This window comes from Lytechinus pictus, chromosome 18 (assembly GCF_037042905.1).
Source record: "Lytechinus pictus isolate F3 Inbred chromosome 18, Lp3.0, whole genome shotgun sequence".
In the NCBI taxonomy this organism is placed as follows: domain Eukaryota; kingdom Metazoa; phylum Echinodermata; class Echinoidea; order Temnopleuroida; family Toxopneustidae; genus Lytechinus; species Lytechinus pictus.
Window position 1 is genome coordinate 16,619,308 of NC_087262.1, and position 17,022 is coordinate 16,636,329.

Here is a 17,022-nt window from a genome sequence, read left to right on the forward strand (position 1 = left end):
TTGTTTAAACTGTTTGAACAATGAGATTCATATAGTAAACAGCACTGTACATTGTTTTTACTGTATAGAGATAATACAGTACGAGTATCTCTAACTTAAAGTGATAAAAAAATTGATAAATATAGTACGCCCACTATCGATACAATGACAAATGCTTCCATCAAGTTCAAAGGTAGCTGGGAAAAACCAGTTCTATTTATAATTATACTATTATGCTATTGTATTATATCGCAGCTTCCTCATTCTTTATTAATGTGCACAGTCAGGGTGAGTTTCGCGCACACAGTCATTTCACGACCGTGACGTGCACAATAATTATGTACATAATATACCGTGGTGTTACTCGTAGCTATCTCTCACAACTCATCAGTAGTACCCAGTTTCGTTGAAATAGTTTGAATTTAGAATTTATGTAGCAATGGCTGAAAAGATCCCGGAAAAGATTGAAATAGAGAAAGCCTCTAGTTCTTCACAGAACCTGATATGTCCGCTATGTCTTGATATTTTTGATGAACCAACGATCCTGACGTGCGGACACACTTTCTGTCGAAAGTGTCTCAAGAAATATGATCTGACCCACCAGGACATTGACCACATGGTCTGCCCTCTTTGCAGGGAGATCACCAAGTTGTCTGTCAACCGTGTCGACGATCTCCGACTCAATGTCTCCATTAACGGATGCGTCGACGATTACCACGCTAAGTGTGGAGGAATGAATGCAGTCCTTGAGTTGCATCCAAAATGCACGGCTTGCAAACTTCAGCAAGACGCTGTCTCCTTCTGCAGAACATGTAATAACTACATATGTGATAAGTGTTTACAACCTCACCAGTACATGACCATGTTTGAAGATCACGAGATTGTCTCCGTGGAGGATGTCATCGAAGGGAAGGTCTGCATTGGTTATCTATTCGAGAAATGCTCCATCCACAAACAAGAGAACAAAGATATGTTTTGTGATGATTGCAAGGTCCGTGTCTGTCTCAGGTGCGTGGTCGTTGGTCACAAGGTCCATAACATCAAGAACCAGTCTGACTTCGAGCAGAAATTGAGGCGAAAGGTAATGGTCATTTGAGATTTAGGGGTATCAAGTTGAAAAAATATTTTAAAGATGCTGATGACGATTGTTCCGCTGATGGAGAGAAAAAAGATGATACTAGCTATTCTTTTACTAATACCCCTGACCTCCTCGTCCGCCCCCTCATCTAGGGGACGAAGAACCAGTTGGGGTATATTTATAGGCCTCCGATCTTTTTTTCAGTAAATGTGTTCCAAAAACTTAAATGATAATCTTATTGTGAAATGTAACATTTTTGCCAATTCGTCTAATGCCAATTCGTCAACTCGTCTACTACCATTTGGTCTAGCATCTGTTCGTCTACTCATCAGATGGTCTCCTTTCATTTAGTCAAATGCCATTCCGTCTAATAACCAGTTGGTACAATAGCCATTTAGTCCTAATGCCAATTCGTCAACTCGTCTACTACCATTTGGTCTATCATCTGTTCGTCTACTCACCAGATGGTCTCCTTTCATTTAGTCAAATGCCATTCCGTCTAATAACCAGTTGCTACAATAGCCATTTTGTCCATATAGCTTTTGGTCTAATTAAACTAAAGTGTTAATTGTGCAAAATGAATGAAAAGAAAATGGGTATTAGAACCAACTTGTTATTAGACGAAATGGTAATAGACGAAATGGTGATTAGACGAAGTGATGATTGGACAAAAAAGTTATTGGACCAAATTGTTGTTAGACGAAATGTTCATGGACGGAATGGCATTAGATTATTCCACGGCCCCTGTGTAGTAACTACCGTGTGATTTAAAACAAAAAGTCACCTCACAAATCCCCAAATATGCCATTATATGGCCTGAAAATAATTGAATACCATATCTACGTGGTATATATATGTTAATGCTTGGATGATCAGGAAGTATTCTTTGCAGTGATGTAAATTTCGATTTGCGCCAAATTAAGACATGGCTGCAATAAATGAATCCAGATGTCAATGATGGCAGAATCTAACAAGGGTTCCATCACAATCCATTTCAGAATACGTTTTCGATAATTTACATTACAATTGTTTAACAAACACTTTTTACTATTAACTCTCAGATTGATTTCATTGAACAGTGATTTGCAAATATGTTTACTAACTCATGTAGGATTATGAAATCATTGGCATATGGATTCATTCATAGCAGTCATGCCTGACTTTGGCGTGAATCAAACTTTAAACTGCAAAGAATACCTACTGATTATATAAGCGTGAAGACATGCCACTTAATTATGGAATCAAAATACTTGGAAGAAGATACTTTTTCCAAAGTATAATGATTATGCTTTCATGACAATTTTCCCCTTAAATTGGCGACTTATGAGGTGTCAAGTCTTTTTTTTATTCACACCGTATAGGCCTATACTGCTAATGATGATAATAATGTTTATAATAACAATGACAATAATGATGATGATAATCAGAAATAATAATAAAAGTGGTAGTTATGGTAATAATGATACTGTTATCAATTTTAGCAAGATCTATATTAACTATAATAATAATGGTAATAATCATAATCAAAAATATAATTAATAAAGATAATATAACAATAGTAATATGATCACTCATATAATGATAATAATGATAATAACTGTCCCTCATATCCTTCGTTGCATCCCTATCCCCCCCCCCCCCCCCGTCCAGAATAGAGATCGGAGAAATCGATACAACTTCCCGGGTGTATATGCAAGTCAGACATTATAATAGGTATATTTATTGATTTTTTTCTAAATATAGAAACTACATTTACCATGTTTACGTGAATGATTCTTTGACGGCAAACAGTTACTACTTTTTTACTTTCTCGAACTTTACAGGTGACAGAGCTTGCCAAGCAATGTGCAGCTAAGAAAGCTGAGCTGGAAAAGAACATTCAGAATATAGAATTACAACGTCATGAGGTACACACTGCCATGCAGAAACTACTAGATGATGTCAGCCAGGCTTACAGCATCAAGGTAAAAGAGCTGGAAGGAAATCTTCAAGATCTCATCGAGCAAATAAATGAATTGAAGCGAAGTTTCGAGGATGATCTCAACATCCTAAAGTCCAAGGAACGACAGAGGATCAAAAGCATTTGTAGTTCGATTACATTGGTAGATAATGACAGACTGGGTCATCTTGAGACAGATAGTCTGTCCGCTCATAATTTGCTTTGTAATGAGCTAGAAGCTATGCTGAAAGAGGTTACCGATCGCACTACTGCGGAAGTTATTACAAAGAAAGCACAGGAGAAGAGTTTTAATCCTGGAGATGCTACTTGTCTTGAACTCGGAAAAATCTCAGACCCTATCGATCACACTTTTACTGTTGATATCACGGAGAAAGCACTGAAGAGTTTTAATCCTGCAGATAAATCTTGTCTGGACCTCGGGAGCATCTCGGGATCAGATCCCAAGTTAGAAATCATGAAGTGTATAGATCTACGGGGAGAAATGATTGGAATGACAGCTTACAGTCATACCAGTGTGGCCATCGTATATTGGAGTAATGCACTAGGTATTGATATCATTGATACAGCTGGTGGAACGGAGCAGTATACAAACATACCACATGACGTGGGTTATGGTGATATTGTGTTTCAACGGGACAGAACATTATGTGTCTCAACTGGTTATACAGAAGCACACATGCATTCTCCCAATGGCTCCAGGAAAGCAACAATCAACGTGAGTAAGACTGGTTATTATCTCAGACTGAACAGAAGTCCTTCAAATGAGATCCTCATTGCTAACGGTGCCAACAAAGTCTACATCTATGACCCGACTGGATCCACTCTCAAACACACTGTTCCAACAAAGCACAAGACAAGGCAGGTATCATCCACCAGGTTGGGTTTGATCGTCACCAGTTCATGTTGTATCACCAATCCAAGCGTAGTGACGGTCTATGACAGGGATGGGAATGCTGGTGAGTCTCTACAAGCTCCACGGGATGTCTATCTGTATGCTACCGTGGATGAGCAGGACAGGGTGTATGTAGCGAGTGTTGATTGTAAGAATAGGAAGGTGGTGATCAGGCTCTATGATCTTGATGGTCTGAACCTGAGGGAAAGAGTTGAGTTTAATGCACTTGATATGACATTGGATTATATTTGGTGTTACTTGGTTTCACTCTCTCCGGACCTATTCGCCTTTGCTTGTTACAAGAAGTTATATTTCATCAAGGTATTGCTGTAATAAAGAGTATCTCACTAGTGTGTATAACATGAACTATTGATTTTTATGCGATTATTTATAGCGTATCTGAAATGAGAATGAAAAATGTTTGTAAACACCTTTCCTAATTTGTTTACATATTGTGTGTATATACACAGAGATTTTAACATGAATCGAAAAAAACACGTTCATACACATAAAATAATTTCATCATTGAAAATCAAGTATCAAAAGACCATTATTTTTATTTATTTCGTGAATCTGAATTAACCACACAGTAGAAAAAAGATAATCACGTTGTTTAAGCCTGTCACTATAACAAATTGCTTCACTTTCTTTGTAATTGTTAAAACATTTTAAACAGCTAGTTTTTCAGTTGTTTTAAAAATAAACAGATGTTTAAAGAGTTTAAACAGTAGTTGTTAGAGTGTCGGGCTTAAACAACGTGCTTGAAATCTTTAATAGCGGTTTTACAGTGTATTGCTGTTGTTGTCATTCAACTCGTGTAATTAACATGATTAAGCCAGCGTTTAATATTTTTGGGTCTCTGTTATAGAGAATTCGATGAAAGGCTAATATATTAAACGAACTTTATATTTTTTGAGTGTCAAGATTTGTCTTTTGGAAATTGTGTACAATCGATTTGCTGTTTTGTTGCAAGCCAGTCTATATTATTTGTGGATATACGTAAATATGATCTCGAAATTTTAGATTTTTTCTGTCCAGTGTTATGATGTGAAGAAAATATGAGGCGCCGAATGTACCAATATTATATAGAACAATTATTTGTTATATAATCATTATTTATTAAATAATAACTATTATTTATATATGATTTACATTTTATTTATAAATAACTACTATTATATAAAATATCATTTCTAATTATTTATATATAATTCCAAGTAATACTTCATTATTTGTAAATAATAATAGTTCGACATTCCATTATTTATAAATAATGATTATTTGTTTTTCATTATTTATAAATAATGATTATTTGTTTTTCATTATTTATAAATAATGATTATTTGTTTTTCATTATTTACAAATAATGATTATTTGTTTTTCATTATTTATAAATAATGATTATTTGTTTTTCATTATTTATAAATAATGATTATTTGTATTTCATTATTTACAAATAATGATTATTTGTTTTTCATTATTTATAAATGATTATTTGTTTTTCATTATTTACAAATAATGATTATTTGTTTTTCATTATTTATAAATAATGATTATTTGTTTTTCATTATTTATAAATAATTGGTTGAGTTTTCCATTATTTATAAATAATGATTATTTGTTCAATAATGAAAACGTCTACTTCTTTATTTATAAATAATTTTTCGAGTGCACCATTATTCTCATTATTTATAAATAATCATTATTTAATGTTCGAGTTTTCCATTATTTATAAATAATGATTATTTGTTAAATAATGAAAACGTCTACTTCATTATTTATAAATAATAATTTTGTTTCAATATCCCATTATTTATAAATAATCATTATTTATAAACAATTTTTACAGTTTGCCATTATATACAAATAATCATTATTTATATACAAATAACCATTATTTATTAAATAATGCCATTATTTATTAAATAATGGAAAACTCGCTATAACATGCAAATGTGGGACCGCCCATGATATGAATATTCATGATGCGATTTCCTTTTTCGTGATTTTTCTTCACAAATTTTTGTCCATTTCCTCTTCATAATGACATTTCTTGAAGCAATTTTCTAGGGATATGGTCTGATTGTAATATTCTTCATTTTCTATATAACTTCGTCTTCGTAGAAATATCAAAAAGTGTAATTTTATACGATTTTTCCTACAGTTCACAATCCCCATAGGCGCGCGTGTACGGTAGGGACAACCGGTGAATCGACGGAGTGCTCTTCATCGAAATACTACGTTGGTTGGTCCCCGGAAGTGGCGGGCGGAATTTAGCCCGAATCCTCGATGGAAGTCGATCAAGTGCATATGAGCTGAGAGAGTGAAATATCAGTGTACTTGTACAGGCCCTTCTACTTTTTATAAATATTTCTTGTTGCTTTTTTTGTTAAGTTAATTTTTCCTGGTGTAGAGATAAGTTTCAGTTCTAATAATGCACTTCAAATACATTTTGGAGTGTCTGTTTGAGGCGTTTGGGGCGATTTCACCCTGGCCCCAAAATGCTCGCAACGACAATACGGGGGCATGATGACCCCTAAATTTTTAAAAACTTATTTTTCTATTGAAAATTATCTCAAAATTCACCAAAAGTGTGCACGAAAGCCTTCGTATTTCACTTTTAAAACTCCAAAAAGTGCCCAAATGACAAGCTTGGTCGCTTCGCTGTGTCGCATTCAACTTGAGAACGTTTACGCGTCTGCTTCGATATATCCCCCCCCCCTCCTCCGAAAGAAATTCTTTATACGGCCATGCTCTAAAGAGCCTGGCACATTGATTTATGTATACTTTCATTTTCATTATTTTTATCTCATTATCAACATGGCCTTACGCAGAATTTTTTCCAGGGGGGCCGGGGCCGGAGCATGACGCGCGTAAACTTTCTCAAAAAAATCTTGAAAGCGAGACAGCCACGGGACCAAGCCCAAATGACAATAGCTTGGTCGCTTCGCTGTCTCGCTTTCAACTTGAGAAAGTTTACGCGTCTGCTTCCCCCCCCCCCTCCTCCGAAAGAAATTCTGTATACGGCCATGCTCTAAAGAGCCTGGCACATTGATTTATGTATACTTCATTTTCATTATTTTTATCTCATTATCATCATGGCCTTACGCAGAATTTTTTTTTTCTCATAAAAATCTTGATAAAGCGAAGCGACCAAGCTTGTCATTTGAGCTTGGTCGCGTCGCTGTCTCGCTTTCAAGATTTTTTTTGAGAAACTTTACGCGCGTCTTAGCTGCTCCCCCCCCCCCCCCCCGGTAAAAATTCTGTGTAAGGCCATGATGATAATGTGATAAAAATAATGAAAATGAAAAGTACATATAAATCAATGTGCCATATGCTCTTTTGAGCATGGCCGTTCACAGAATTTCTTTCGGGGGGTGGGGGCAGACGCGCGTAAACGTTCTCAAGTTGAAAGCGAGACAGCGAAGCGACCAAGCTTGTCATTTGGGCTTGGTCCCGTGGCTGTCTCGCTTTCAAGATTTTTTTGAGAAAGTTTACGCGCGTCATGCTCCGGCCCCGGCCCCCCCTGGAAAAAATTCTGCGTAAGGCCATGTTGATAATGAGATGAAAATAATGAAAATGAAAGTATACATAAATCAATGTGCCAGGCTCTTTAGAGCATGGCCGTATACAGAATTTCTTTCGGAGGAGGGGGGGGGGGGGGAGAAGCCGACGCGTAAACGTTCTCAAGTTGAAAGCGACACAGCGAAGCGACCAAGCTTGTCATTTGGGCACTTTTTGGAGTTTTAAAAGTGAAATACGAAGACTTTCGTGCACACTTTTGGTGAATTTTGTGATAATTTTCAATAGAAAAACAAGTTTTTAAAAATTTAGGGGTCATCATGCCCCCGTATTGTCGTTGCGAGCATTTTGGGGCCAGGGTGAAATCGCCCCCAAACGCCTCAAACAGACACTCCAAAATGTATTTGAAGTGCATTATTAGAACTGAAACTTATCTCTACACCAGGAAAAATTATCTTAACAAAAAAAGCAACAAGAAATATTTATAAAAAGTAGAAGTACACTGATATTTCACTCTCTCAGCTCATATGCACTTGATCGACTTCCATCGAGGATTCGGGCTAAATTCCGCCCGCCACTTCCGGGGACCAACCAACGTAGTATTTCGATGAAGAGCACTCCGTCGATTCACCGGTTGTCCCTACGATACACGCGCGCCTATGGGGATTGTGAACTGTAGGAAAAATCGTATAAAATTACACTTTTTGATATTTCTACGAAGACGAAGTTATATAGAAAATGAAGAATATTACAATCAGACCATATCCCTAGAAAATTGCTTCAAGAAATGTCATTATGAAGAGGAAATGGACAAAAATTTGTGAAGAAAAATCACGAAAAAGGAAATCGCATCATGAATATTCATATCATGGGCGGTCCCACATTTGCATGTTATAGTGAGTTTTCCATTATTTAATAAATAATGGCATTATTTAATAAATAATGGTTATTTGTATATAAATAATGATTATTTGTATATAATGGCAAACTGTAAAAATTGTTTATAAATAATGATTATTTATAAATAATGGGATATTGAAACAAAATTATTATTTATAAATAATGAAGTAGACGTTTTCATTATTTAACAAATAATCATTATTTATAAATAATGGAAAACTCAACAAATTATTTATAAATAATGAAAAACAAATAATCATTATTTATAAATAATGAAAAACAAATAATCATTATTTGTAAATAATGAAAAACAAATAATCATTATTTATAAATAATGAAAAACAAATAATCATTATTTATAAATAATGAAAAACAAATAATCATTATTTATAAATAATGAAAAACAAATAATCATTATTTGTAAATAATGAAAAACAAATAATCATTATTTGTAAATAATGAAAAACAAATAATCATTATTTATAAATTATGAAAAACAAATAATCATTATTTATAAATAATGAAAAACAAATAATCATTATTTATAAATAATGAAAAACAAATAATCATTATTTGTAAATAATGAAAAACAAATAATCATTATTTGTAAATAATGAAAAACAAATAATCATTATTTATAAATAATGAAAAACAAGTAATCATTATTTATAAATAATAAAAAACAAATAATCATTATTTATAAATAATGGAATGTCGAACTATTATTATTTACAAATAATGAAGTATTACTTGGAATTATATATAAATAATTAGAAATGATATTTTATATAATAGTAGTTATTTACAAATAAAATGTAAATTATATATAAATAATAGTTATTATTTAATAAATAATGATTATATAACAAATAATTGTTCTAAATAATATTGGTACATTCGGCGCCTCATAAGAAAAGGCCTAATAATTACGGATTCGTTTCTATTCAACCATAAACCCGTCAATCTGAATAGGCCTATATTTCTATTTGTGTGGAATGTATAGTCCTCACAAACCGATTCCTTCATAATTATTTTCTTTTTTATGAAATATGACTTACAGGAACATTATTTATTTATTTTATAATAAAACGCTTTTCCCTCTCTCCGTACCTACTCGCTTTTGCTTGTAGGTATAAGTTATATTTCATCAAGGTATTGCTGTAATCACGAGTATCTCACAATAAGTACGTATCACATGATTTATTGCTTCTATAGTGTATGTGAATTGGATATCCGAAATTTTATAAATACTTTTCTTGACTTTCCTACGTTTTGCTGTGTATATATTACACAGGGCTTCTAACATGAATCGAATAAAAACTTGCATACACATATAACAATTTCATCATTGAAACTTGAGTATCAAAAGACCATTATTTGTCATTATTTCGTGAATATGAATTATCTAATGCTTAATGTGTCATTGGGTCTCTGTTATGGAGAATTCCATGATAGACTATTATATTAAACGAACTCTATATTTTGTGAGTGTCAAGATTAGTCTTTATGAAATTGTGTACAATTGATATGCTGTTTTCTTGCAAGTCAGCCTATTAGTTGTGGAGAAACGTCAATGATCTCGAAATCTTAAATTTTTCTGCCCAGTGTTTATATGATGTGAAGGAAAAACCTAATAATAACGGATATCAGCTCATTTCTTTCCTATTCGACCGTAAAACCATTAATCTGAATAGGGCTATATTTCTTTTTGTGTGGAATGTACAGTGCGTATCAAAAAAAGGTTTACACTTTGAAAAAGCCCTGGGAATTAAAAAATATACAACATGTGGGTAATTTTTTCACATATAATCTTGGGTTTAGGTCTCATCTTTCAAATGAAAGTAAACGTTTTGACAGAATGTTACACTTTAGTGAGCACTGTCCATTTTTGTAAAGCTCGCAGAAATCTGTTTCAGTGCGCAGAAATGCTCGTTTTCACGCTGTGTCAAGGGGAACGGGCGAAATCAAACTTACCATGCGAAACATTTTTCATACATTTCCCTTGTACTTTTAGTCAATTTAGATAAAACGGATACATTCAAGCATTTTGTAACAATTTTGCCACCCAAATTGAAATTTCAATACTTAGTAAGCACAAACTTAACCCTTTTTGTGCCAACTGGATTTAAGGACATAACTGAATCTGTACAAATGCTTACATAAGACATCTCCAGCATATTTTTCACTAAGTTTTTATCATTTAAAGTGGGTTTACATTTAATTTTTCATTTAATGCTTGTTTCTCCACACTATTCCCAAGCTTAACAATGATTAACAATATGAAAATCAAGCCTAAGCCATTTCATGTAAATCACAGCTCAGGGTAAAGCAAATATCGTCTTGATGGCCTTGGTTTGTGGGGGAAGTGAGGTGAGGCGCAATGCACTCTTTGAAGTGTTTTGGCCAAGGAAACAAGTTAAAAAAGGTGAAAGGTATCTTCAAATAAATTTTACTAGCTAAATTCAACGTGTTCTTCATGATTAAGGTCTCCTTTTATTCGCATAACTATTTCAAAGTTCTGCGCAAATCATTTTTCACTAACTTTTCAAAAGTAAGTGGTGCTCACTCAAGCGTAAATATTTTTCGACAGTTATTTCGTCATTTGCTTAAATGGATCTGTACCAATGTTAAAATGTGGGAAAATCTTCAGGATATTACAAATGTATAATTTTACAGGATTTTTTCAAAGTGTAAACTTTTTGTTGATACGCACTGTATAGTCCCCACAAACCGATTGATATATCAATATTTTCATTTTATGAAATGTACATAATTACAGGAATATTCATTTTGTATTAAAACACCTCGCTGAATGATTAATGTTTATAAACAGTCACTACAAATACAAACTACGTTATTAACATAATTTCAATTTCACGAGGGCATCCATAGAAATGTATTTATATCGAAGAACTTGTTATTGTTTTTTTTAATTGTTTTGCCTTTATTCAGAATACAATACATCATAATATAACAAAGGTATAAGTAGTAATATTTTCTTGCATTGCACATTGCCATACGTTCTATTTTACAAAATTCAGGTTAGCTTAATAAATGATTAAATTTCCATGAAATATAATAATAAAAACAACGAATCATATAACGAAATAATACTTTGAACATTATTGAAATCAATATAAATCATGATAATTTGAATAAGGAATTTCTTGTGAGAAAAGATGAATGGTGTACATTAAGCCAATATAACACGGTGTATTTAATTAAATTTCTCAATATAAAAATGATTATGAATATCGGACTACGTGTTTATAAATTGCCGTTTGATTATACCGGCCTCTTTCGAGAGAATCAGGACATGCTCTATCTTCGAACAACATGGAAAGGTATCTATTGGAGACTGAATTATTTTCTGGAGAAAATCTTTTATCATATTCACCGCTTTAGAAAATGTTGATGGAAAGAAACAACACAAATGCACATACATACGGTTGTCCACCCCCCTCCCCCCCCCCAAAAAAAAAAAGGGATAATAAAAATCAATACAAATTTTAAAAAGGAAGTGATTGGACTCTTTGTTTTTTTCTCAGATTTGACATTTATCTTGTAAAAGTGACAGAATGACGAATGACGTACTGTAAAATAAGATAATTAATTGTGACATCCTATAAGGTCTTCCTTTAAGTAAAAGGATAGCATATGTACTCTAATAATGAAACATTGAAAGGTTATTGAAATATGTTGATCCAATATCTATATATTCTATTTTCTAATTGAATTACTTGCGTGAAATTGCATAGACATAATGTGTATATAAATAATATTGAAATTTATATTGTTATTACTTTCTCTATATCATAGTGTGCATAATGTATGTATGGAAACGTTTACCACAAAATATAAATTGTACACTTTTTAAAGTTTTAATTTGACCCATGTTTTGTTTCTAATACCTCTATATTCTCTGGATCTCATACATATCAAATTAAGTTTAAAATGCTATTTCTATATGAATTATTATTGTATATTATAAAGTGTATGAATGTGTTTTTATTATTGTGGATGGATGTCACCTTACAAGTCCCGGGCTCCATAACACAAAAGATTAGCGATCAATCGCTAAATGAATCGACCAATCATGATCAATGTTACACGCGCGTTTGTTGCAAAATACTGACTAGGAACCAATCAGAAGTATTCTTTCATATTTGCTATTCATCGCAAACCTTGTGTTACGGAGCCCTGAGTCCCGTAACACAAAGGTTAGCGATTGATCGTACGCTTGATTTTCACGATGGATTGTACATTGTAAAGTCAATGGAATCAATCGTAGAAAAATGTTCTATAATCATTGCTAAGTTTTGTATTACGGAGCCCTGGTCTGGGAGGAAGGTCTTTGGGCGGCTTACGTTTTCCTTTCCCAGGCAACTTTGGTCCCGTAAAATAACACAAAGATTAGTGATTAATCGTACACTAGATTTTTTTACGATTGATTGTACATCGTAGTTAATGGAATTAAACGTATAATGATGTTCTACAATAATTGCTAAGCTCTGTGTTACGAGTCCCTGGAGATGAATTGGTAAACATCCTCGTCTCTTTTGTTTTTGTCAAGTAAATTTCATTTTGTTGAAATACTGAATAAAAATAATAATAACAATGTATATACATGTAGAGGACTCCTCGCAAGGAGTAAAACAAAAATCGTACACATGGATTTTGAAGTTCCACCTTGTAGGGCTATTGGTACTAAAAAAAAGGATACTAAAAAAGGGGTACTTTAAATATTTCGTTGAAAAACAATAACTGTCCCCATACAAATATCATTGATATCTTTGGTTTGGTAAATAAAGTAATTTGTTCTCTTCGTGAAAATTTTTTTTTTTTGTCGTTTGGAAATGTATACACATGGATTTCTGGCAAGATAGACCATAGTCTTACCACATAGGAATGGGTATTTTAAGTGAATGAATAAAAAAGATGTATAGTTTCATAATATGATTTCTAAATATGTTTGTTCAACTATTCGCTGCCTGCACTGGCATAATGTTTCTCTCCCGCGAATATCATATTTTTATAATTTATTTTTGTACTTCATTCGTCATAACTTTTGATATTTATATATATATTTTTTTTTTTGGTTGGCGTTATTGTAAACTGATTTTGTAAAATGCATATATCGAAACAAAGACACAGGGGTTTGTTTCTCATACAAGCATGGGCTTTTCCTTGGCAAACCCTCCGTTCTGTTCCATTTATTTTTTACCCAAAGTCACTTTTATTCACCTCAATATCCTTTCATTCGATTTTTTTTTCTAAATTATGTCTATTATAATTGGAATTGAACTCGTTGTGATATTGTTTACAAATGTATTTTTGATATGAAAGTACTTTAATGCATTTTAAGAACGAATAATTAATAAATCAATCTCAAATCTCACTAAAATGATCAAATACCTTCTCACAGACGAATTACATTTTTAATAAATCCGTCGATTTAAAGAAAAAGAGAACATTATCTCAAATCAGGATGCAATTCGTTTTACCCACTGTTCTCTCAGATGAATTATAATACCAACATTCTGCGCCAATTTAGTGTTGTTTGTTTTAATTTGGACGTAACGAATGTTTTCAATTCAGTTTGACAAATCGGACGGAAATTGTTTGCGTCAACGAAAATGGCTTTACACTGAGAGTATAGATTATTTTGCACAATCATAATTATTTAACCTGTTTTACATAACATATATAGTATATCATTACATGTTTTTAACGACATATCTATCGAGTTTATTAAATCTCTTCATAATACGCTGTCTGATTTCTATCTGTGAAATACACAAAATTGTTATAGCCTATTATGGTGTAGCCAATAAAAACTAACGCTGTAAATATTCAAATCATCATAGAAGCGAATAATTTTATTATCATGTGAGCGAGGGGAGGAATTGCAAAAAGGAATGTTGGCCCTACCACAGAATGACATAATACAATTCGACAATTAAGATTTCTAAACCAACCGATTACTTTCCATTCACTCTTTTCATGAATTTCAATTTTAATGATAATTATAATCAGGGGCGGCGCCATGATATTTTGATGGGGGGGGGGGGACCGAAAGATTACGTCATATATTTTCTCAATTGAACTATAGGGATGTTTTATAGGTATATGGTCCAGACCTCTCCATTTTAATTATTTTTCCTCAATTCTCTCCTTTCCTTATTTTTCTCCTCCTTTGTCACTACGTACAAAATCGCAGGGAGTGGTAGCCCCTTCCCTTTTCTCTATAAATAAATATAGGCAAAATGTTCATACCATTTGTTCCAGGAAAGGTAAGAGAAATGGAGATTGAAAGAAAGAAGGGAGGGGGTAGAAGGGGTAGAGGCTGGGAACTAAAGGAGATGCGAAAGAGGGCAAGATGTTTCAAGGGAAATTGAATAGTAAATTTAGAGAGGGGAAGAGCGAAATGGAAAAGATGTGAGGGGGGATAGAAAGAGAGATAGGGGAAAGGAAACTCATGCCGTTTGAAAGTACTTAGAATATCACATTACAAGACATAAGATAACAATTTTATTGTTATTCCGGATAAAATCTATAAGATCATGATGTAGTATCAACGAAACCGACTCCAAACCGACCCCTGATACAGTGTGTACCATTCGAAAAAAAACCGGTCAGACAGCCTTGAGGTCGGTTTTCTTTGTCATGCTACTGTCGAAATCGAGTCCAAACCGACTGATATGCCATTTGAAAAACAAAAACAAACCGTAATAGCCCTGACCGGTTTTAGGTCGGTTTCATGGATGTGACTGTAGCATGACAAAGAAATTAAAAAAAAAAAATCCAAACCGATCGATAGAATTTCATTGTAAATAACGTATAGATTCAGTAGATCTGGATTCGATGTGACCGTGGCTAAGACTGTATAACACTGATCACTAGACTGAATGTATCCTCAGAAACATTAGAATTAAAGTGAAATATCCAGGATGCGCCCGTGATGATTCAAAGATGAGTAGCAAACTGACGGAGCTAATAATCTCTTCGATTGAGCCCGGTATAAGAACTCCCAAATGCTGTTATCTCGCTCACTTAAAGGGGTACTCTGTGCTGAAAATATTTATTAAAAAAAATAGATTTTAAATTCACAGAGCAAAATGCTGAAAATTTCATCAAAATATGATAACAAACAGCGAAGTTATTGAATTTTAAAGTTTAGCATTATTTTGTGAACAAAATAGGTAAATGCACGTCATCATGAATATCCATTAGGTTGGTTGATGATGTCACATCCTCACTTTCCTATTTCTTATGTTATTACATGAAATCATATTTGTTTATTTTTTTCATACATGTGTGAATATTATGTCTCCTCTATAATGAAATAAGTTACAGCAATGAATTTCCAATGCACTAAATCAGTTGTCAATCCAAATTGTTCAGTTCTTGGTAGAAAAATGGGAATAAACCTAATTTCATATAACTGTATAATAAACTACGAAAGAACAAGTGGGGATATGACATCAATTTGCTCATTGAATATTCATGAAGACATGCCTGGAATTGTTTCACCGGAATAATGCAAATCTTTAAAATGACATAACTTTGTTATTCGTTCCGATTTTGATCAAATTTTCAGTGTTTTGTTTGTCTGATTTTTCTTTATCTGTTTGAATCATATTATTTTCAGCCCGGAGCATCCCTTTAAGCTCAGGATTTGAACAAAAATAACAGTGTACCCAACGAGATTTTGAAAAAAAAACCAATTATGCTCCAGCTTCTTACTAAGTCGGTTTAAAGGGGCCCATTCCAGGCTGAAAGTAAAATGATTTGAATAGATCCCTTGAACCACGAAATGCCATAAAATTGAAGTTTAAACTCTAGACCTGTCGTGTTTTGTCAAAGCGCTCCGAATTTTTGTCATTCGTTAGGATATTTTTCTTTAGGAAATGTCTCTGTCGTTATATACTCCCATAGAGGCGTAACTTAATGAAAACATATAGTTCAGAGTCAGTATAGTGCTAACCCATGTTTTGGATGGCGAGAGGGGGTAAAGACAATGTCCAAAATATTTCGGGGAGCTCTGCGCGCCAAATTATAATGCAGAATTTTGCACGTGATGCTCACCGAAAAGTTTAGTTTTATATGTTTAATAGTATTTTCATGTCAAGTCTGATGGTTTTATAGCGGTTTCAGTTGTTCGTCAAATACATTTTTGCAATGGATTCTTAACATTTTCAATCTGTCAAAATGTTTGGGCAAGGCAAATCGATATGTTTGCCGCAAAACTATTTCCTGCCTATCCAGTACTATACACCCCCCCCCCCCTCCATTATCGTTAAATGCCCTCATCTACATCTGTAACACTAATCAGCCCCTGATTCATAATAATAGATGAACAACTCTCAACACTCTTAAAATGTTGGGCAACATACGGTCCACACAACAATTGGTTAAAAAATTTATCCAACTCTGGGTAGTTTTCAACCAATACTGTGTAGTTTTCACCCAAAGCACATATTATTGGTGTAAAACTACCCAGAATTGGATAAAGTTTTAACCAATTGTTGTGTGGACCGTATGTTGCCCAACATTTTTTAGAGTGAAGCGTTTTGAAAATGTGAATTTTTAGCTAGGTCGCTACGCTCCCTCGCTTGATAGTACCCCTGGAAATCTGTTTGGTGTTAAAGAATGTCGAAATGTAACCAAAAGCACCGATATTTTGTAGTG

The 17,022-nt window shown here is 33.4% G+C and overlaps 1 protein-coding gene across 1 annotated transcript; it reads left to right on the top strand.

Annotated features, from left to right (window-relative positions):
* Positions 1-418: 418 nt before the first annotated feature.
* Positions 419-4,941, top strand: LOC129282200 (E3 ubiquitin-protein ligase TRIM45-like). The gene is made up of 2 exons (XM_054918122.2): positions 419-1,060; positions 2,881-4,941. Exons 1-2 carry the CDS (start codon positions 419-421, stop codon positions 4,240-4,242), a joined length of 2,004 nt encoding a protein of 667 aa, XP_054774097.2. The 3' UTR covers positions 4,243-4,941.
* The last annotated feature ends 12,081 nt before the right edge of the window (positions 4,942-17,022 follow it).

Coding starts and splice junctions, on each gene's coding strand:
- LOC129282200 (XM_054918122.2), top strand. CDS start 419: ATGGCTGAAAAGATCCCGGAAAAGATTGAAATAGAGAAAGCCTCTAGT. Junction 1,061..2,880: donor AGCAGAAATTGAGGCGAAAG/GTAATGGTCATT, acceptor CGAACTTTACAG/GTGACAGAGCTTGCCAAGCA.